The sequence below is a fragment of the Hypanus sabinus genome, chromosome 27 (assembly GCF_030144855.1).
Source record: "Hypanus sabinus isolate sHypSab1 chromosome 27, sHypSab1.hap1, whole genome shotgun sequence".
Classification (NCBI taxonomy): Eukaryota; Metazoa; Chordata; class Chondrichthyes; order Myliobatiformes; family Dasyatidae; genus Hypanus; species Hypanus sabinus.
The window spans coordinates 35,071,677-35,095,061 of NC_082732.1; the positions used below are offsets into that span (position 1 = coordinate 35,071,677).

Genomic DNA, 23,385 nt, shown 5'->3' on the forward strand with positions numbered 1-23,385 from the left:
GCATTCAGAATGTTTGTAAATAAAGCTTTAAAGTGGAATTCTTTCAAGCAGCAATGAGTGACTGAGGAAAATTATATTTGAGAGCTTAACATCCAAGGTTGTATCGAAAGAACAGGCAGGTAGGCAGGGGGGGTTGGCTCTGTTGGTAAAAAAATGAAATCAAATCCTTAGAAAGAGGTGACATAGGATTGGAAGGTATATAATCCTTGTGGGTAGAGCTCAGAAACTGCAAGGGTAAAATGACCTTGATGGGAGTTATATACAGGCCCCCGAACAGCAGCAAAGACGAGGGTTACAAATTACAAAGAGTTAGAAAATGCATGCCAAAAGAGCAATATTACAATAGTTATGGGGGATTTCAATATGCAGGTAGATAGGAAAAATCAGATTGGTACTGTATTCCAGGAGGAGGTATTTCTAGAGTGCCTACGAGATGGCTTTTCAAAGCAGCTCGTGGTTGAGCCCACTAGAGGATCAACTATTCTGGATTGGGTGTTGTGCAATGAACCAGAATTGATTAGAGAGCTTAAGGTAAAAGAACCCTTAGGGGAGGTAATCATGATATGATCGAATTCACCCTGCAATCTGAGAAAGTGAAACTGAAGTCAGATGTATCAGTACTATGGAGTAAAGGGATGAGAGAGGAGATGGCCAGAATTGATTGGAAGAGAGCATTGGCAATGATGGTGGCAGAGCAGACAAAGCTGTAACTTCTGGAAGCAATTTGGGCAGCACAGGATAGTTATATCCCAAAAAAGAAGTATTCTAAAGACAGGATTGTCTAACAAGGAAGTCAAAGCCAAAGAGAGAGCACATGTCAGAGTAAAAATTACTGGCAAGTTTGAGGGTTTGGAAGCTTTCAAAAACCAACAGAAGGCAACTAAAACTGTCATTAAAAGGAAAACGTAATATGAAGGTAAGCTAGCTAAAATTATCAAAGAGGATATCAAATGTTTCTTCAGATATATAAAGAGTAAAAAGTATGAGAGTAGATACTGGACTACTGAAAATAATGCTGAAGAGGTAGCAATGGGGGACAAGGAAAAGACGGACAAACTGAATAAGTATTTTGCATTAGTCTTCATTGTGGAAGGCAGTAGCAGTATGCTGGAATTTCGAGAGTGTCAGGGAGCAGAAGTAAGTAAAGTTACCATTACTACGGAGAAGGGGCTTGGAAAACAAAGTTATGAAGGCGGATAAATCATGTGGATCAGATGATCTACACCCCACAGTTCTAAAAGAGGTGGCTGAAGAGATTACAGAGACATTAGTAATGATCTCTCAAGAATCAATATATTCTGGCATGGTTCCAGAGGACTGGAAAATTGCTAATGTCACTCCACTCTTCAAGAAGGGAGAGAGGCAAAAGAAAGGAAATTGCAGGCCGGTTAGTCTGACTTCCATGCTTGGGAAGGTGCTGAAGTCAATTGTTAGGGATGTGGTTTTAGGGGACTTGGAGGCACGTGATAAAGTACGCTGAAGTCAACGTGGTTTCTTTAAGGGAAAATCTTAACTAACATATCTGTTGGAATTCTTTGAAGCAATAACAAGCAGGGTAACAAAAGAGAAATTGATGGATGTTGTGTATTTGGGTGTTTAGAAGGCCCTTGACAAGGTGCAACACATAAGGCTGCTTAACAAATTAAGAGCCCATGGTGTTATAGGAAAGATACTAGCATGGGTCGACCATTGGCTGATTGGCAGGAAGCAAAGAGCGGGAATAAATTGAGCCTTTTTAATTGGCTGCCGATGTCTAATGGTGTTCCTCAAGGGTCTGTGTTGGGACTGCTTCATTTTATATCTCTCAATGACTAGATGACAGAATTGATGGCTTTGTAGCAAAGTTTGTGGATGATACAAAGAAAGGTTAAGGAGCAGTTAGTGTTAAGGAAGGAGGGAGGCTGAGAGATTAGGAGAATGAGCAAAGAAATGGCAGATGGAATACAGTGCCAGGAAGTGAATGGTCATGCACTTTGGTGGAAGAAATTAAAGGAATTTCTAAATGGAGAGAAAATTCAAAAATCTGAGGTACAAAAGGATTTGGGAGTCCTTGTGCATGATTCCCAAAAGGTTTATTTGCAGGTTGAATCAGTGGTGAGGAAGACAAATGTGATGTTGGCATTCATTTTGACAGGACTGAAATAGCAAAACAAGAATCTAATGTTGAGGCTTTATAAGATACTGGTGACGCCTCACTTGCTGTACTGTGAGAAGTTTTGGGCCCCTTATCTAAGAAAGAATGTGCTGACATTGGAAGGGGTTCAGGGGAAATTCACAGTGATTCCAGGAATGAAAGGGTTACCATGTGAGGACCAGTTGATGGTTCTGGGCCTGTAATCACTGGAATTCAGAAGAATAAGGGGTGACCTCATCGAAACCTACTGAATGTTGAAAGGCCTCAATAGAGTGAATGTGGAGAGGATGCTTCCTATGGTGGGGTAGTCTAAGACCTGAGGACACAGCCTAAGAATAGAGGGACATCCATTTAGAACAGAGATGAGGAGGAATTTCTTCAGCCAGAGAGTGGTGAATCTGTGGAGTTCTATGCCATAGGCAGCTGTAGAAACCAATTCATTGGGTGTATTTAAGGTAGAGATTGATAGATTCTTGATTAGTCAAAGCATGAATGGTTACAGGGAGAAGGCAAGAGATGGGGTGAGGGGGAAGTAGATCAGCCATGATAGATTGGCAGAGCAAACTCAATGGGCCAAATGGCCTAATTCTGCTCCTTTATATTATAGGCATATGGCCTTTAATTCTGACCTATAAACATTGCTTTGTTTTTAAGACCTCATCTATAAATAGTCTCTGACAGTGCTGCCATCTCCCAGTATTTTACTGAAATGAGCTCTGTATAATATTTGTAAAGGGTCTAAGCTCATACTATTCTGTAGTCTGAAATCACTTCAGTGCCTTACATGCACAAGGATGGCATTTACATTTCATATTTGTTGATATAATTTTACTGGTCACTGTAAGTCAGTTGGATAAGATTGACTATCTAACCTTAACGCTTTGTGTTCATAAATTTATGCAGTAACTTATTACATTCAACCATTTATAATTACAATGATTGTTTTTTATGAATACAACAGTTATGTTCTTAATTAATGTTAATTACCACAGGCATTGTATGGTACCACCGTGGAAGATGCTCGTTGGCGAGAATGTGCGAGGTACACCAACTTCAACATGAGGAACGCAGTGGGAGCTCTCTATGTCAGGGAGGCGTTTAATGGTGACAGTAAGAAAATGGTGAGTATCACATCAAGCAATGCCTGCAATTCTAATGTAGACCAGTGGGAAAGATGTTCTTCAGTTCAATGCCAATAAAAGAAACTGGAAATAACTCCTGCACTTTTTCAAATAGTGTTGAGATAGAACCATGGAGAAATACAGCAGAGAAACAGAACATTCAGTACACCATGTCCACACTGACCATTAAGTATCCACCTGTATTATTCCAATATCCTAGTAGTCGGCCCATAACCATGATGTTTCAAGTGCTCATACAAAAGGTTAGCATAATACTAAAACAGCACCAGCAGCCTGGGTTCAATTCCACTGCTGGCTGTAAGGAGTTTGCACCTTCTCCTCCATGATCATGTAGGTTTCCTCCCATGTTCCAAAGACATGAGGGTTAGAGGGTTAATTGGTCACGTGGGTGTCATTCCTGAAAAAAGAAAAAAAACATTCACTGTCCACTGTCATCTGGCACTTCTGCCATGGCCAAAGATGATTTGAAGATTTCTCTGAGCCCCCACAGTTTTCTCCTTTGGATCACAGGATACATTCCATCATGTCTTGGACATTTTTGATCCTTTTTGATGTCGTTTTTAATCCTACTAAGGCATTTATAACATTCCTCCAAAATAAACAGGGCCTCCATGTAAGACAGAAACAGAAAGTTAATGTTTCAGATTGAAGCCTCCACGTGAGCAATTATCTAAAGGTTACCATCTACCACAAGAGCTGCCATGGTAGGTCGTTCTGGATTTTGTGCTCAAAGTGAATGCTCAACCCACATCATTCTGACCCAGAGATAAGTGAGCCACCAAATCAGCCTTGGTTGACAATTGAACAGCTTATTCATTTGATGATTATTATGCCACAGATTGTGTTCACTATTATTCGCATTGCTTACTGAACAAATTACTCTTCCTCAGGTAAAGGATTTAATTGATAAAATCAGGGAAGTGTTTATTGAAACTCTGGATGAGCTGGAATGGATGGATCCAGTTTCCAAGCAGAAGGCACAAGAGAAGGTCAGTGTTTGTTAATTATAGCTTCAATTTCCCACAAAAAAAAAACCTCTATTGGGTGACCATTGGGTGTAAGGTATAAATTTAGAAGAATTTTCCATTCACTGAAATAGTGAATAGATTTGTGTTGGTTGCAGAGTGATGGTACCTCAAGGATTTCAATTAATTTGACCTTTATTCACAGCAGAACAAAACGTAATCCTGAGGCCAAAGTCATGGAGATTTTAACAACTGCACAATACAATATGTTGAATTGTCAGGTGAACATTAGTTTTGTTGGTCTACAGATCATGGTCTCCCTTTGGGGGCTCTGCTGTTGCTTGTTTGGGGGGTTGTGGGCGCTGTTGCTTCCTGCTGGAACAACTGGGAGGAGGGTTTATGCTTTGCTGCTGCTTGTGCTTGGGAGTGAGGTGGGGGGATTTGGGGTTCTAATGCTTTCCTCTCATTCATCCTTTGGGGTTTTCTTCCATTTCGTGGATGTCTGTGAAGAGTAAGAATTTCAGATTGTGTGCCGTATACATTCTCTGATAGTAAATGGAACCATTGAATATGCTACTATGTCGACGTACAGTCCCAAAATAATCCCCTGTTACTTTAACCCAAGTAGTGTAGCAGTTGCAACATTTGTCCATTGAAAAGAATGGAGAAAAGTTAGCCAGGATGAGCTATTTTTCTTCGGATTTTCATCAGTCTACTGCTAGAAGCATTGAATCTTGGGAATTTCCAGTTCTTCAGGCAATCAGGCCTTCAGGTAGTGAGATTTGTTGTTCTCAGATGAAGTTCCCACGGTGGATACTGCCTCAGCTAATGGCCACCCTGGAGCTGTCATACTTGAGAAGAGGTGCGCTATCAGAACTTTGTGCTGGCTGTGTTTGAAGGGGGGGGGTCAGGGATTGTGCGCCCGATTATTGTTTAAATTTGATATGTAGGTCAGGGCAAGTCTACAATCAAGCAAAAATCTGATGGTGGAGTGTCGGGCGTCAGTCTGGTGAGACCTAGGTGGTGGGTTCGACAATCTTTACCAGGATGTGGTGATCAGCAGTCTGATAAGGGGCAGATGGGGGCGAATTATTGATTCGATCCATTAGGAGGTGTATCCAGAGTTTGAGGGCTTGAATAGTAGAGGGAGATCATGGATGTTGAAGGGAGTAGTGTAGGGCAGTATGTCAGAGAAAACAGGTTACAGTGATTAAAGGTAAGTATTATATTCACCTTAGCGTGACTCAGGCTGGTATAAAGCTCTGAAAACACGAATGTGCTGGGAATGCCAGTATGCTCATTCCCACGGCAACAAGAACTAATTCCCCAGCAACACTGTGAAAGAGCTTAGCCCAGGCAATAATGCTGGAACTGGGCAGCATGGTGGTCAGTGCAACACTTTACAGAGTGAGCAATCAGAAGATCTGGGTTCAATTCCTGCCTCTGTCTGTAAGGAGTTTGCACATTCTCTGCGTGACAGCGTGGATTTCGGCCAGGTGCTCCGGCTTCTTCCCACATTCCAAAAGACGTACGGGCCATGGTTAGTAAGTTGTGGGCGTGCTACGTTGGTGCCGGAAGCACGGCAACACTTGTGGGCTTCCTCCAGCACATCTTAGGGCTGTGATGGTCATTGATGCAGAGGATGCCTTTCACTGCATCTTTTGACAGACATATGACAAATAAGGTGAGCTTTCGTCAGTGTCACTTTTCAGTGGTAAGTACATGTGTCATCTGGGTAGCAGTGAAATAAATATCACCTCCCAATTGGATTTCTGGCACACCATAGAATCTACCAGTCGTGTTGTCTACAGGTAGATACTGAGAATCTTGGTCCAGAGTGCTGAAGGTAATTGCAGAATCCCAGACTCTGCATGGAACCTTTGGAAAAATCCATTTCGAGGTATGAGGATGTGGTTGGGGAGAAACGTTGTCCAGGTGCTTATTTTAACCTTTCTTTATATTTGTATCCTTCCAAGGTAATGGCAATTAAAGAGCAAATTGGATATCCAGACTATATACTGGAGGAAGATAATCCCAGGTTGGATCGGGAATATGCACATGTGAGTAATTGATCCTCTGCAGAGGAATCAACCGTATGTTCTTTTTCCAATAACAATTCTTTAAGACAGTGGTCCCCAACCTCCGGGCTGTGAATCAAGCAGGGGTGCAGCAGTAGGCGGAACATCTTTAAGAAAAAAGCCGAAATAAACAAGCTAATTAATTAGGTGCCACCCGGCATGTAAATGTCGACCCAGATCAGAGGCGACTGTCGATTTCACTTGCTCTACGCAATCGGCAATCGCCGCTGATCTGGGTCGACATTTACGTGCCGGGCGGCACCTAATTAATTAGCTTGTTTACTTTGGCTTTTTTCTTAAAGGCGTGCTGGGTGTGCACTGGCTACTGCCACACCCCTGCATGCTCTGCGGCCTGGTATCGGTCCGCGGCCCGGAGGTTGGGGACCACTGCTTTAAGAAATGCAGGCACGCATCATTTGACAGAGTCAGCCAGCATTGGCATTACAATGCAACTTGTTCTCTCATCAGACAACTTGTGAGGCAGGCCTGTAAAGAGTCAGCAATATTACTGGAGTCTTCTTCACCAACAGTCTTTGTTGTTATCATTTCTAAGCCACGTACTGTGATTTCCACACCTTGTCTCCAGTCTCCCACCCTGCAAAAGCTCAGGGCCTCTTGCAGCATGGGAGTGAGTTCTTGCAGATGATCACAGGGCAGGTGCACAGACACAGAAGTGAGCACTACGGTTCCACTCCCTCCTATTCCCTTCTGGTTCCTGGCAGCTTTCTCTGCTGTCGAGTTAGAACTTAGAACATTGACCATTACAACACAGTACAGGCCCTTCTTTTAGCCTACTCTAAGGTCAATGTAACCTTTCCCTCATACATAGCCCACCATTCTCTGTCATCCATCCAGTTTCTTAAACGTCCCGAATGTATCTGCCTCTACCGCTACCTGTGGAGGGAGATTCCACACACCTATCACTCTCTATGTAAAAAAAAAATTTACCTCTGGATATTCCTCTTATACTTTCCTCCAGATGCCTTCAAATTGCACCCCCTCGTGTTAGCCATGAGCTCTTTGAACATATATTTACTTCCCTCGTGTTACTATGGTAATGATGGGAGCTGCATAGCTTCCATAAATTGTATAATTCTATAAAGAGGCAATACTTCACCTGCAAATCAGTTGGGGTCATCTACTGTATCCGGTGCTCTCGATGTGGCCTCATCTACATTGGCGAGTCCCGGTGTAGATTGGGGACCCACTTTGTTGAGCACTTTTGCTGCATGTGCAGAAAGCAGGATTTTGAAATGATGTCACTCCTCGTCTGTACATTTCAAATCTACGTCACACACGGTGTACACATCAAAGCTTGGAGAATTGGACCATGTAGCTGATCTTGCCTGAGCCAACAGCATATTCCAGGAAACAGACAAAGCTTTTCCATTGTTGGAAAGTTTATTCAGAATGGCAAAACTAAGTGAATGTAAATAGTGGATTAAAGTACTACATAGTGTTTATATAATACTTGTTTCAATAAATGGTTCAACTGATAGCATAGCTTTTTATGAACATTATCAAAACAAAGAGATAATTGCTGTAACTGATCTAATATATCATTACCTTTCATAGTTTATGTATGGAAAATTTCATACTTTATTAATCCTTTCCTTGCCATGTTTCTGGCAAGATAATTATGCATCAATATTAAAGGATTAAAAATTATGAACAAGTATTCCATTACATAGAGTGATGAGCCACAGAAGTTTACTATGATTATAATTCAACATGAATGCAGAAAGGGTGTTTACTATTCACAACAGATTAAGTTTTAATCCTTAAAAAGATTAGCAACATCTGTAACAATAATAAATTCTAAAGCAACCCACACAAGATGCTGGAGGAACTCAGCAAGTCAGGCAGCATCTATGGAATTGAATAAGCAGTCGACGTTTTGGGCCAAGACAATTCTCTCGACTTTTATTCGTTTCCATAGAAGCTGCCTGACCTGCTGAGTTTCTCCTGCATTTTTATGTGTGTTGCTGTGGATTTCCAACATCTGCAGACTTCCTTGCGTTAACAATAAATTCTGTTCTTTTATCCAGTTAAACTTCAGTGAAACCAAGTACTTTGAAAATAACCTTGAAATTTTGAAGGCCGGAGCACAGAAGGTTCTGAGGAAATTACGGGAGCAAATGGATCAAAATATGTAAGTCCCAAACAAGTGGCTGTCCTTGCTTGCTAATTTCTCCACTACCTCATTTCTCCCTCCCTCTCCCAGTCTTAAAAGTCTGGATCTCCACACACCTCCAGTTCTGACCCTTGGAGTTGTTAAATTTCTTTTGCTAAAGTATAGACTGCCAAGAGCCTAAGATATGAGTTTTCTCCCATCGGTTCAGTAGCTCCCTTCCTCCCTCTCCACCATTAAGATCTACATGGAATCATACAGCTTCGAAGGAGGCCTTTTGTCCCCACCTTGTCTATGCTGACCTTAAAGTACCCATTAAATCTAATCCCTATTAACAGCACTTGGTCCAAAGCCTTCTACTCTTTGGCAATTCAAACACTCATCCAAAAGTTGTGTGAGTGTCTGCCTCCACCATCTTCTCCAGTAGTGCGTTCTACGCACTTTCGATCAAGTGTCAAAACAGGGAAGTTCATCCAATGTAGAATTTCTCTGGGTACCCACCTCCCAGGTTTAGAGCTGGCATTGGCTTTAGTCAGCACTGTATCTTCCACTTAGCCCCTGCTGGCTGACTGAAGCTAACTCCAACTATATTATTGACCTCTGTAGAATGCAAAAAAACACAAGAAAATCGGCCACATTTGGCCCCTTAAACCATTCAATATGATTGTGGTTGATCTATGCTGGCCTCACCCCCTATCCTGTGCCAGTTCCCATAACTCTCAATTCCTCTAGAATATTTAAGTACCTCCATCTACTTAATCCCTGTGACTTCCAGAGTTACACTACAATACACACAAAATGCTGGAAGAACTCAGCATTTCATTCATGAGGGCAAATTAATGGTCTCGATCTGAAACAGTGACAATCTGTTTCCCTCTATAGATGCTGCCTGACCTGCTGAGTTCCTCCGGGGTTCAGTGTGTGTTGTTATACACGTGTTTCGAGGATCTGAAGTCTCTCCTGATTAACTATCTTCTAACAGAATGCAGTACAACGAGTGATTGTTGTTGTAGTGTTCACTGAGCTTGGCAGTCAGCTTGCAAACGTTTCATCACCAGTCGAGGCGACATCCTCAGTGCACAGTTGTTTGTGTTTCTCTCTGGGAGTGTTCGCGGTTATATAGGCCCCCGTTCGCTTGCCGTGAGCCTGATTGGCTACTGCTTCAGTTGACCTTTGAACTCTATTGGCTCACATTTCTTTGGCTCTTAGGGGTTCGTGGGTGACGTCTATTTCAATGTGTTTGGTAACAACTGCACACTGAGGATGTCACCTTGACTGATGACGAAACATCTGCAAGCTAATTGCCAAGCTCGGCAAACACCACAACATTAAACGCCTCAACCCAAGCTACCAATATTCTTTGCCATCCTATACAAGTGTTTCAGAATTACATAATCTTGTTCTAAATCTTTTCCTTTCATTTTTTTTCAAAATAATTATCCAACTCTGAAACATCTGAGTTACATCCTGGAGAGAAATTCCCAATGGAGACTTGTGGAGGATAACAGTTTCACAGCTTGAAACTATCCAATCCTGTGAATTCAAACCAAAGCAACACATAGTTATCAAATCTGCAGATGCCGGAAATCCAAAGCAACACACACAAAATACTGGAGGAAAAGAATAAACAGTCAACGTTTTGGGCCGAGACCCTTCATCAGGACTGGAAAGAAAGGGGAGAAGTCAGAGTAAGAAGGTGGGGAAGGGGAGGAAGAGGTACAAGGTGGAAGCAAGAGAGGGAGAGGGGTGAAGTAAAGAGCAGGGAAGTTAATTGGTGAAAGAGATAAAGGACAGGAGAAAGGGGAATCTGATAGGAGAGGACAGAAGACCATGGAAGAAAAGGAAGGGGGGGGGAGCACCAGAGGGAGGTGATAACAGGTAAGGAGATAAGGTGAGAGAGGGAAACAGGAATGGGGAATGGTGAAAGAGATGTGGGGGGGGCAATTAACAGAAGTTTGAGAAATTGACTTTCTTGCTAGGTGCTCAGTGAACCAGACTCCCAATCTACATTGGTCTCACCAATCTAGATATTATTTTGTCTTGTCTTATCCTATCAGTTCTTCCTATTAATTTGAAAACCGTAGTGATGAATTGGTCTTGGGAGATAAATGTCTGGATAGAATATCAGGAAAATAGGTTTGAAATGACTTGTATAAATCACTGAACTGACCTCCCTATTCATGACTCGTACTGGGAGCTTGTGAGCTACGCCCACCTTCGATCTTTGCTGATAAGCCTGGCACACATCTCTGATCACAAGAATATCTTTACCTGTTTTATTTCAGATGGATGATCGGTGCTGCAATTGTAAATGCTTTTTATTCACCTAACCGGAATCTGATTGGTATGTCATATCCACTTTACTGTAAAAGTAATACTTAAACTTAATACTTTACTTTTAATACTTTACTTTATTGTCACCAAACAATTTATACTAGAGCGTACAATCATCACAGTGATATTTGTTTCTGCGCTTCGCGCCCCCTGAAGTACAAAACGAAGTAAATATAATAAAAATTTAAATTATAAATCATAATTAGAAAAGTGAAAGTAAGGTAATGCAAGTCAGGTCCAGATATTTGGAAGGCATGGCCCAGGTCTGGGTCAGGATCTGTTCAGCAGTCTTATCACAGTTGGAAAGAAGCTGTTCCCAAATCTGGCCGTACGAATCTTCATGCTCCTGAACCTTCTCCTGGAGGGAAGTGGGACAAAAAGTGTGTTGGGTGGGTGCGTCTTGTCCTTGATTATCCTGGCAGCACTGCTCCAACAGCATGTGGTGTAAAGCAAGTCCAAGGATGGAAGATTGGTTTGTGTGATGTGCAGGTCTATGTTCATGATCTTCTGCAGCTTCTTCCGGTCTTGGACAGGACAACTTCCATACCAGGTTGTGATGCATCCTAGAAGAATGCTTTCTACGGTGCATCTATAAAAATTAGTGAGGGTTTTAGGGGACAGGCCAAATTTCTTCTGCTTTCTCAGGAAGTAAAGTCACTGGTGGGCCTTCTTGGCAGTGGACTCTTCTTGGTTAGGCCAAGTCAGGTCATTTGTGATATTCATCCCGAGGAACTTAGAGCTTTTGACCTGCTCCACCTGAGCACCACCGATGTAGATGGGGTTGTGTGGTCCGCTACTCCTTCTGAAGTCAACAACCAATTCCTTCGTCTTGCTGACATTGAGGGATAGGTTATTGTCTTTGCACCGTGCCACCAGGTTCTTAATTTCCTCTCTGTACTCAAACTCATCATTACCCAAGATACGGCCTACAATTGTGGTGTCATCAGCATATTAAGTCCGCCACCAGCTGAATAAAACGCAAGGGGTGACACGGCAGCTTAGTGGTTACAGCAACGCTTCACAGCGCTGGTTATAAGTTCGGAGTTCAATTCCCGCTGCTGTCTGTAAGGAGTTTGCACATTCTTCCCATGACCGTGTGGGTTTCCTCTGGGTGCTCTGGTTTCTTCCCATCATTCTAAGGACATCCTGATGAGGGTTAGTGAGTTGTGAACATGCTATGTTGGCAGCAGAAGCAAGGCAACACTTACAGGCTGCTCAGCACATTTGATTTCAGAATCAGAATCAGCTTTAATATTACTGATATATGCCATGATTTCTTTTCTGCTTTGCGGCAGGAATACAAGTACAATTTCAAGTTTATTGTCATTCAACCTTGCACATATGTCCAGCTAAATGAAGTAATGTTACTCTGGGAACAAGGTGCAAAACACATACTGCACATAAAATAATATTAACAGATAATAAAAAATATTCTGTAGATGTGCAAGTTGACAAAGTGCAGATGTAACATATAGTCAATTTTACAACAGCATGATGCAAAGCAGCACACGCAGAATGCTGGAGGAATTCAGCAGGTGTGGCAGCATCTATGGAAATGAATAAACAGTCAACATTTGGGTCTGAGACCCTTCTTCAGCATAATGCTGCTGGTGCTGTCAGAAATAATGTGTACTGGGTGTAGAAGTCTCATAGCCAAAGGAAAGAATCTGTTATCCAGCCTAGAAATCCTTGTTCTTCTACTGCAATACCTTCAATGATTCAATGGTTCAGTTTAATATCAAAGAATGTATACAGTATGTCACGTGAAATTCTCACTCTTCGGAGTCATCCAGGAGAAAGAGAGGAAAAAACCCCAAAGAAAGAATGACAGAAAAGTGTTAGAACCCCAAAGCCCCCCTCACCCTTCCCACGCACAAGAAGCAGCCAAAGCATTAACCCTCCCCCTCCACCTCCAACCACTTGCTCCAGCAGAAGTATCAGCCCCCACCACCCACCATGCAAACAATAGCAAAGCCCCCAAAAAGGCTGTGATCTAGTGTCTATCAAAAATTACTGTCCATCCCAACTCCTCAGCATCTCAAACAGGCCCTGCCTCTCACTAACGAGGGAGAGGGAGATATCGCTCCTCCCACAGCGTGAGCAGAGGCCAATAACTCACTGTTTTGATCTTGCAATCTGCAGTGTCGCTTCTCCGTCAATTATACCTTCTGCCATTCATTATTTGCCTTCACGTTGACCAATCTTAAACAGCTAGATAGCATGGGGAACTCCCAATGTCTTTTCAATTATAAGAAGTTCCAACTCCTCTCTAGTCCATTCTAATCACATTAACTCTGTTCTCTGTATTCCAACATCATTGCCCTGACAAACAAAAAAAGCTCCTGTATTGGACACCAACTGAATTGGGTTTACTTTTTCCTGTGTGTTTTTTGGGGTGGTTGTGTGGTTTTTCCACAGACTCTATTCTATTTATTTACTTTTCTGTGGGTGCCTGCAAGAAAATCAATTCCAAAGTTCTATGTTTATTTGTTTGTGTGTTTGTTTATTTAACGATAAAACACAGAGTAGGACCTTCCCAGCAACCCCCCAACAAAACCGATTAACCGTAACCTAATCACGGGACAATTTACAATGACCAGTTAACCTACCCAGAATATATCTGGGAGGAAACAGGAACATGCGGGAAAAATCCACACATTCCACGAGGGAATGTACAGATGGCACTGGAGTTGGACTCCAAACTCCAGAACGCCCCAAACTGTAACAGCGACTCATTAACCACTATGCTACCATGGCACCCTAATGGGAAATGTACTTTTCACAGATTTCCATGTTCCCTTTTTATTCTGTTCTTTGTGTTATTGTTTCTAGTAAAACATGTAGGTCATAAAACCGTTTCTCAAGGGCACGCGTTCCCAGTTTTGGCAAGCGGATAGTGGAGCAGGTTGTTTTTTTCCTTGCAGTATTTCCAGCTGCAATTCTCCAGCCACCATTCTTCAGCAAACACCAGCATCAAGCACTGAACTTTGGAGGCATTGGGATGGTGATTGCCCACGAGATCATTCATGGATTTGATGACAATGGTAGGCATGAATCATTTGATATTTCACTCCGCTGTATTCCAGTTGCATAGTCGCATTTCTCATCTTATCAGTAAAGAATGCAAATCATACCACCATGTTATTGTGAAAACAGTGAATCTACAATCAGTGGCCAGTTTATTAGGTAGCGCCTGTAGCTAATGAAAGTGTAGATTCAGTGTCTTCTGTTTCTGTAGCCCATCCACTGCAAGGTTCAGTGTGTTGTGTGTTCAGAGGCACTGTTCTGCACTCTACTGTTACCTAAGTTACTGTCAGCTTCCTGTCAGCTTGAACTAGTCTGGCCATTCTCCTTTGATCTCTCTCATTAACAAGGCATTTTTGCTTACAGAACTCCCACTCACTGAATGAGTTTTTGTTTTTTAAAACATTCTATATAAGCTCCAGAGCAGGGGTTCCCAACCTGGGGTCAGTGGGCCTCTTGCTTAATGGTATTAATCCATGGCATAAAAAAAGTTTGGGAATCCCTTCTCTAGAGACTGTTGTGCATGAAAATGCGAGGAGATCAGCAATTCCTGAGATACTCAAACGACCCCATCTGGCACCAGCAATCATTCTATGGTCAAAGTCACTTGGATTACATTTCTTCCCCATTCTGATGTTTTGTCTGAACAACAACTGAGCCTCTTGATCATGTCTGCATGATTTTATGCACTGAGTTGCTGCCACATAATTGACTGATTAGATATTTGCACTAACGAGCAGGTATACAGGTGAACCTAATAAAATGGCCGCTGAGTGTACAGGGGCAGCAAAGTTAATCATTTTAGTCATTGATAAAACCTTGCTGCCCTGACAAATAGTAATTATTCAAATGGACCAAATTATTTGCTGCATTCTTAATTTTCCACCAGACTTGAATCAAGGCCACCAAGCAAATGATTTATTGGTTAAATAACTTCTGTAACTTTATTATTGGCAGATTACATACTAGTTCCATTACTTTTAGATATCTGATGGCTTTCATTCCCATCACAAAGCAAAGCTTAGTATTTACAGACATTGGAATACCTCCCAATTAGTATTCTTAATTGTGGAGAATGATTGAGCTTTCATTTCAATTAGGATTTTGTTTCAACAGCAAACACCTTTTCCTATTGCTTTTGACAATCTCTAGGAAGGAATTTTGACAAGGATGGCAACCTGTACGACTGGTGGAGCAATTTTTCAGCCACTCACTTCAAAGACCGATCTAGATGCATAGTCAATCAGTATGGAAATTACACCTGGGATTTAGCCGGAGGACAGAATGTGAGTATCGCTTTGCATTTTTATTATGTTAGTTGTAAAGCAATAAATGGGCAGCACAGTAGCATAGTGTTTAGGAAAACGCTTTACAGTACCAATGAACCAGGTTCAATTCCCACCACTGCCTGTCAAAAGGTTTGTACGCTCCCCCGTGACTGCTCCAGTTTCCTCCCGCAGTCCAAAGACATAACATCTGGTAGGTTAATTGGTCATTGTCAAATGTCCAATGGTTAGGCTAGTTTGCTGGGTGGTGTGGTTTGAAGGGCTGGAAGTGCTGTATCTCGATCACTCGATCAATCAATAAAGAGACAAATTTCAAGGGTGTACTGTATATGTATTTTGATAATAAATGTACTTTGAACTTTACAATAAATGTGAGGGATTTTTGGCTCACCTGATAAGCAGTCAATAGCTATGAAATGTCACCTACATGCAGCTCATAAAATGAACTCAGTCACTGTAGGATGCCTGAGAAGTTCTTAACATGGATAAAGCACCAAATAAACACAATACTTACTGACCTTTTCCTTCTCTGGTTAAAGGTTGTTTCTACAGACGTATTTCTAATTTTCGTTTGGTCATTTTGAAGGAAATGTCTTGTCTGTTTAGACCCTCAGGTAATTCTCCATACAAAATGATTATATCAGTGATATTCTGCATGACTTTTGCAGCATCATTCCTTGCAAGGATGGGATTCACCCCAACCTAACCTCTTTCTCCTTCAGGAGAAGTAAACCCTGCAGGGCTGACACTATGTGATAGCCCAATGCCCAGAAGAATGCCATCTTTTTTAGCTCTGACACTATGTGGCACTCTTGAGATTAAAGACTCAGGTCTACCAAGGATTCTCAAGTGTGTCTAACAAAACCAGGCAGAGATTTGAGAACAGGAGAGAAAGAGACTAGCATTTGCTCACATCCAACAATGGAGTGAGAACAAGCACTTTAATGGGCTCAATGTGAAACATCCTCCAATATCCTGATATATTGGTGTTGATCAAGCCCATTCTCTCTACAACATCATCTGCATGTGGTTCCTGGGGACGAGATGGGGCAGGAGCAGTCTCAGTTAGGGTTCTGAGGTGTAGAGTTCATTGGTTGAGTTAATCTTCATTCTCCAATCAGGTGAAATGTGAAAGGCAATCTTCTCCAATGTACCTTCTCTTCTCTGGTTAAACATTATTTGTTCACATGTTTTTCTCATTTTGGTCATTTTGAAGGAAAATTCTTGTCTGTTTAGATTCTCAGATCTTCTCTTCATTGCAATTCTTGCATTCAGAATTCACTTATAATATGTTCTTCCTCCATGGTCTAAATTCTTTTAATCCCTTACCAATTTCATTAACTGGCTGGCCTATTGCCAGCTTAACTGTACTGATAACTTATCAATTCTCATTTTATTTTCTAAGTTTAATTTGCATATTTGCCATTAATATGTAATAAACAATTAATCTATGAGCTAATTTCATTTCAAGAACACTACCCCAGCAAGAAATGTAGTGGTTCAATCAGAAGTGCTCCTCAGAGCAACAAGGGATTGGCAATGGGGTGAGAGCCTCCTTCACTGCTAGGAACTTCGTATTCTCCCTGGGCAGTCTCCAGTCTGGTGGCATGAACATCAAAATCTCATGCTTCTGGGGAACAACTCCCCCTCTGTCCCTTCTCTTTTTTGAAATCTTACTCTCTCTCCTCCTGATCTAACTGGCTCCCATTACCCTATGTCAGTCCATTCCCTCGCCCTCTACCCATCTCACACTCCTCCCACTGGATTCCCTCCCCTCTCCCTCCCTTTATTGATGCTCCACTGACCATTCCAATCCTCTGTCACGTTCCCGTATCATCTACCATCTTAACACATCATTTCTGCTTTTGTCTGCCTATCAACCCCTCACCTGAATCATGATCATAAGACATAGAAGCAGAATTAGGCCACTCGGCCCATTAAGTATGCTCCTCCATTCCATCATGGCTGACTTATTATCCTTTTCAACCCTGTTTTCATGCTTTCTCCCCGTAATACTTGACGCCCTTCGAGTTAAGAACCTATCAACCTCTATTCACAATACCCCAAGTGCTTTCTCCAATCCAGAATCTACTGATACTTGAAATCTTGAAATATCATTACTAATGCCATGACAATCTTTTCAGCTACCTCTTTCAGAACCCTTTGGTGTAGTCCATCTGGTCTAGGTGATTTATTTCCGCTCCAAAAACATAAATTTTCCTCATCTCCTTTCTAAATTGTGTCCCTCAATTCGGAGGCTGTGCCCTCTGGTCCTAAATTCTCCCACTATAGGAAACATCCTCTTCACATCCAGTCTATTTAACCCTTTCATTATTTGATCGGTTTCAATGAGGTCCCCCCAATTCTTTGAAACTGCAGTGAATACAGGACCAGAGCGTTCAGTGCTCCTCATATGTTAAACTTCTCATCCATGGGATCATTCTTGTGAATGTCCTCTAGAGCGTTTCCAGTGTTTTCTTAGATTCAAAACAGTATCAGAATATGTTGTGAATATTTTTTAACTTTACAGCAGCAGTACAATGAAATACATGATAATAAATATAGAGAAAAAAAACTGATTTACTTTAAGTATGTGTATGTCTATTAAATAGTTAAGTTAAAATAAGTCGTGCGAAGCATCAGAATTATTAAAGTAGTGAGGTAGTGTTGATGGGTTCAACGTCCGTGGCAGACGGGAAGAAGCTGCAAGTTAACCCATAGGTAATCCTGCAAGAAGACTCCTATGTCCCTTTGTGCCTCTGAGTTCAGAATTTTCTCCCCATTTAGAAAACAATTCATGCCTTTATTCCTTCTGCCAAAGTGCTTTCCCTACATTTTCTTCTATCTCCCACATCTTTGACCATTCTGCCAATCTGTTTGTCCCGCTGCAGGCACCCTGCTTCCTCAACACTACCTGCTCCTCCATCTATCATGTATCATCGACAAACTTGGCCACAAAGCCATCAATATCTTCATTCCAACACTGACATACAGTATAACATGAAAAGAAGCAGTCCCATCACCAACCCCTGCGATCACTAGGCACAGGCATGCAACTAGAAAAGGCTCCCTTTATTTTCACTCTTTGCCTCCTGCCAGCAGGCAATCTCCTATCCATGCTTGTACCCTTCCTGTAATACCATGGCTTATCTTGTTAATCAGCCTCATGTGCGGCACCTTATCAAAGTCTTTCCGAAAATCCAAGTAAACAACAGATTTGTCAGGCAAGATTTCCCTTTCAGAAAAACATGCTGATTTTGGCCTGTTTTATCATGTGCCTCCAAGTACACTGAAACCTCACCCTTAATAATTCCAACATCTTTCCAACCATTGAAGTCAGGCTAACTGGCCTATAATTTATTTTCTTCTACTTCCCTCCCTTCTTGAAGAATAGAGTGATATTTGCAGTTTTCCAGTCCTCCAGAACAATTCTAGAATCTTGTGATTCTTGAAAGATCATTATTGAATCCTCCACAATCTTTTCAGCCATCTCTACCCTGGGGCGTAGTCCATCTGGTCCAGGTAACTTGTCTACATTGCAGGCTTTTAAGCTTCCCAGGCATCTTCTCCTTAGTGATAGCAATGACACTCACTTCTGCCCCCTGACACTTTTGTATTTCCATCAGTTTGTTAGTGTCATATACAGTGAAGACTGATGCAAAATACTTAAGAAGTTTGTCCATCATTCCCTTGTCTCCCATTACTACCTGTCTATCATCATTTCCCAGTGGTCCAATATTCACTCTAGTTCTCCTTTTAATCTTTATTTATCTTAAAAAAGACATTTTGAATCCTCTTTTATTTTATTGGGTAGCTTACCTTCTTCTTTCATCTTTTTCTCTTTATAGTCGTTTTCTGTTGATTCTTAAAAGCTTCCTAATACTCTATCTCCCCACTAATCTTTGCAGTCTTATATGTCCTCTCTTTGGGTTTCATGCTGTGTTTGACTTCCTCGCATTTAGGTTTCCTGCATCTGCAGATTTTCTCTTGTTTGTGATTTGACTTCCCTCATCAGCCATGGTTGTCTCATCTTCCCTTTAGAATATTTCTTCATCTTTGGGATGTTTGTATCTTTCCTGCACCTTCCGAATTGTTCACAGAAACAACAGCCACTGCTGTTCTGCCATCATCCTGCTCGTGTCCCTTTCCAATCAATTTTGGACAGCTCTTCTTTCCTACCTCTGTAATTCCTTTTACTCCACAGTAATGCTGTTATATCCAATTTTAGATTATTCTTCTCAAACTACAGAGTGAATTCTATCATATTATGATCACTGTCTCCCAAGGGATCCTTTACTTCAGCTCCCTAGTCAAACCTGTGTTATTACTTCACACCCAGTCTAGAATTTCTGTTCCCCTAGTGGGCTCAATCACAGGCTTCTCTAAAAAGCCATCTTGTAGGCATTCTACAAAATCCCTCTCTTGGGATCCAGCACCTACATTCTAAGACCATAAAACCATAAGATATAGGAGCAGAATTAGGCCATTTAGCCCATCAGGTAGGATGGCTGATCTAATCTTCCTCTCAGCCCCAATCTCCTGCCTTCGCTCCATATCTCTTCATGCCCTGACCAATCAAGAATCTATCAACCTCTGACTTAAATACACATAAAGACTATCTGCTTGTGGCAACAAAATCCACAGATTCACCTCTCTCTGACTAGAGAAATTCCTCCTTATCTCTGTTCTAAAAGAGCACCCCTCTATTCTGATGCTGTGGTCTTAGACTCTCCCACTATAGGAAACATCCTCTCCACATCCACTGTATCAAGGTCTTTCACCATTCAATAGGTTTCAATGAGGTCACCTGTCATTCTTCTGAATTCCAGTGAATACAGGCCCAGACAGTCTTCATATGACAAGCCATTCAATCTTCAGATCATTTTCGTAAACCTCATTTGAACCTTCTCCAGTTTCAGCACATCCGTTCTACAGTAAGGGGCCAAAGCTGCGCACAGTACTCCAAGTGAGGCCTCAACATTGCTTTATGAAGTTTCAACATTGCATCCTTACTTTTACATTTTAGTCATCTTGAAATGAATGCTAACATTGCATTTGCATTCTTCACCACAGACTCAACAGTGTCCTGCATAAGGACTCCCAAGTCCCATTACACCTCAGTTTTTTGTATTTTCTCTTCACTTTGAAAATAGTCAACACTTCCATTTCTTCTTTCAGAGTATATGACCATACACTTCCCGACACTGTATTCCATCTGCCATTTCTTTGCCCATTCTCCTTAACTGTCTCAGTCCTTCTGTAGCCTTTCTATTTCTTCAGAACTACCTGCCCCTCCACCTATCTTCATATCGTCTGCAAACTTTGCAACAAAGCCATCAAACATTATCCAAATCATTGTCATATAAAAATAATTGGCCTGAACACAGACCCCTGTGGAACCACTAGTCACCAGCAGCCAACCAGAAAAGGATCCCTTCGTTCCCACTTTTAGCTTCCTACCAATCAGCCACTGCCTTATCCACGCTAGAATCTTTCCTGTAATACCATGGGCTCGTAACTTGTTAAGCAGCCTCATGTAGCACCTTGTCAAAGGCCTTCTGAAAATCTGGGTACAGAACATCCTTTGAGGAAACCTTGCTGACTGTGGCCTTTTTCATTATATACTTCCAAGTATCCTGAGACATCATCCTTAATTATGGACTCCAACGTTTTCCCAACCACTGAGGTCAGTCTAACTGGCCAATAGTTTCCTTTCTTCTGCCTTATTTTCCCAATCTACCTGAATATTGAAATCACCCATGACTATTGCAACATTAGCCTTTTTTCATGCCTTTTCTATCTTCTGTTGTGATTTGTAGCCCTCTTCGTGGCCACTGTTTGCAGGCCTGTTTATAACTTGCATCAGGGTCCTTTTACTCTTGCATTTTCTTAATTCTACCCACAAGGATTTTACATCTTCTGATCCTGACTACGATCTTTCAGCCACGACTCAGCGATGCCCACAACATCATACCTGCCAATCTCTAACTGTGCTACAAGACAATCTACCTTATTCCATATATTGTGTGCATTCAAATATAACACCTTCGGACCTGTATTCATCACCCTTTTCAATTTTGTCCCCGTTACAATTTAACTCATTCCACTGACTGCAATTTTGCCCTATCATCTGCCCTGTTAGTTCTTGCTTCCCTTCCACTTCTTTACACTGACTATGTCCCCCTTTCTTCCATTCTCCATGTTTATTTTTATTTTTATTTTAGAGATAGAGCACAGAACCAGCCCTTCCTACCCAGCAACCCAGGTAGCACCACCCACCAACTAATTGATTTAACCCTGGCCTAATCACAGGACAATTTACGATGACCAATTAGCCTACTAACTAGTACCTCTTTGGACTGTGAGAGGAAACCTGAGCACCCAGAGGAAACCCACATGCACATGGGAAGAATGTACAAACTTTCTTACAGAGTACCCCAAAATTCACCTCTGAACTCCAATGAGCCGAGCTGTAACAGCGCCATGCTACTGTGGCACCCAATGATGAAGTTAGACGAAATTTGTCCATCTCTCTCTATAGTTGTTGTCTGACCCATTGAGTTCTTCCAGCACCTTTTGTGTTGTTGCAGGTTTGAGCTCTTCTGCAGTTTCTTGTGTCTTTCAGCTTTGTCCACAATCTGAGACAAGCCAAAACAAACAAGTTAGAAATGACTTTGTTCCCTGGATCAAGCAGTGCTTGTGTTCAGATTAAATTTCTGTGTTTGTCATTTTAATAAAGACAGCCCATTTATTTTAAATCCTTTATTACCCCCAGTGGAAGGAGAAGCTGGAAGATTATCATGAAATGTTCCCTAATACTGACATCAGTCACTTCTAGCCTCACAAGTCTCACTGCTTTTGATGATAAATCTCCATCTTGTCAGTTTCCTGATCAAGGAACGATACGTGCATCTCTCAGAGGCAAAATAACTGAGGACAGAATTAGAAATAAGAGCGCCTTTCATAGCTGCCAGCTTTGTTCTTCTGCGACAATAGCCTAATAATTCATTTCATCTAGACAATTCTTTTTTGACACAGGTAAGTGGGATCAACACTTTGAGTGAAAATATCGCAGACAATGGAGGCATCAGACAGGCATACAAGGTAAGGCATTGATTTTAAGCTTCATATTGACAAGCAGACCACAGGATGCCCAACCTGTGCCCTTCCCTGTGCCATTTACAGTACTGTGCAAAAGTCTGAGGTGCCCGTAAAAAAAATCTGTAAAGTGAACGTGCTTCCAAAAATAATGAAATGAAAAGTTTCTAAATATCAAAGAACAGTAACCAGAAAAAGAAACTAATTCAAATCAATATTTGATGTGGCCACACTTTGCCTTTGAAACTGTGTCAATTCTTCTGGGTACACTGTCGTGCAGTTGTATAAGAAAATTGACTTATAGATTGTTCGAAGCATCTTGGAGAACTTGCCACAGTTCTTCTGCAGACTTTGGCTGTCTCATTTGCTTCTGTCTCTCTATGTAATCCCAGACATCCTTGATGGTGTTGAGATCAGGGCCATAGCATCTAAAGCCATATAAAGATATCTAGGGTGTCTAAGACTTTTGCTCAGTACTGTATGTGAGTAGTCCAGTTGAGCTTCAGGTGAGTGATAACCCCAGGATGTAAAAAATAGGGGAATATGCAGTGATAATGCATTGGATATCTGGGGCATGTGGTTAGATTCGTCCTTGTTGCTGATGAGGTGTCTGGCACTTTGGGGGAGAAAGATTTCAAGCCAATGCTTGAACATTCATTAGTTGCATGGAAGTTTGGACTGTTTCATTGGCTGAATAGCTGCAGGTGGAATTGAATGCTGAGCAGTAATTATGAGCAACACAGACAAAATGCTGGAGGAACTCAGCAGGTGAGGCAGCATCTATGGAAAAGAGTAAACAGTCGAAGTTTCGGGTCGTGACCCTTTATCAGGACTGTGTCCTGATGAAGAGTTTTCGCCTGAAACGTCAACTGTTTACTTTTTTCCATCAATGCTGCTAGCTAGCTGAGTTCCTCCAGCATCTTGTATGTGTTTTTTTGGATTTCCAGCATCTGCAAATTTTCTTGTGTTTGTGGCAGTAATTATGATTCTTCTAGCCTTGGAGATGGAGCCCTAAAGATGTTTTGGCCCGGATGATGGTAGTCCTTGATGATAGCTTTTTTGTGGCATCTCTCCATGTAAATGTGCTCAAAGGTGGGGCAGGCTTTATTCAAGAACCATCATTTTCACCTTCTGGAATTGCTGTTGCCCATGCATGGACCAAGGCTGTGATGTGTTCCCAAGCTGAGTGGTCC

General features: G+C 41.7%; 1 protein-coding gene across 1 annotated transcript in view; it reads left to right on the plus strand.

The window, feature by feature from the left end:
• mmel1 (membrane metallo-endopeptidase-like 1) overlaps positions 1-23,385 on the plus strand; it is a 106,084-nt gene that overhangs the window by 72,597 nt on the left and 10,102 nt on the right. The window contains exons 13-20 of the mRNA XM_059952218.1: positions 3,127-3,255; positions 4,167-4,265; positions 6,218-6,301; positions 8,368-8,471; positions 10,736-10,794; positions 13,709-13,828; positions 14,961-15,094; positions 22,133-22,198. Coding sequence (XP_059808201.1) covers positions 3,127-3,255; positions 4,167-4,265; positions 6,218-6,301; positions 8,368-8,471; positions 10,736-10,794; positions 13,709-13,828; positions 14,961-15,094; positions 22,133-22,198 — 795 coding nt within the window. The remainder of the gene's footprint in view (positions 1-3,126; positions 3,256-4,166; positions 4,266-6,217; positions 6,302-8,367; positions 8,472-10,735; positions 10,795-13,708; positions 13,829-14,960; positions 15,095-22,132; positions 22,199-23,385) is intronic.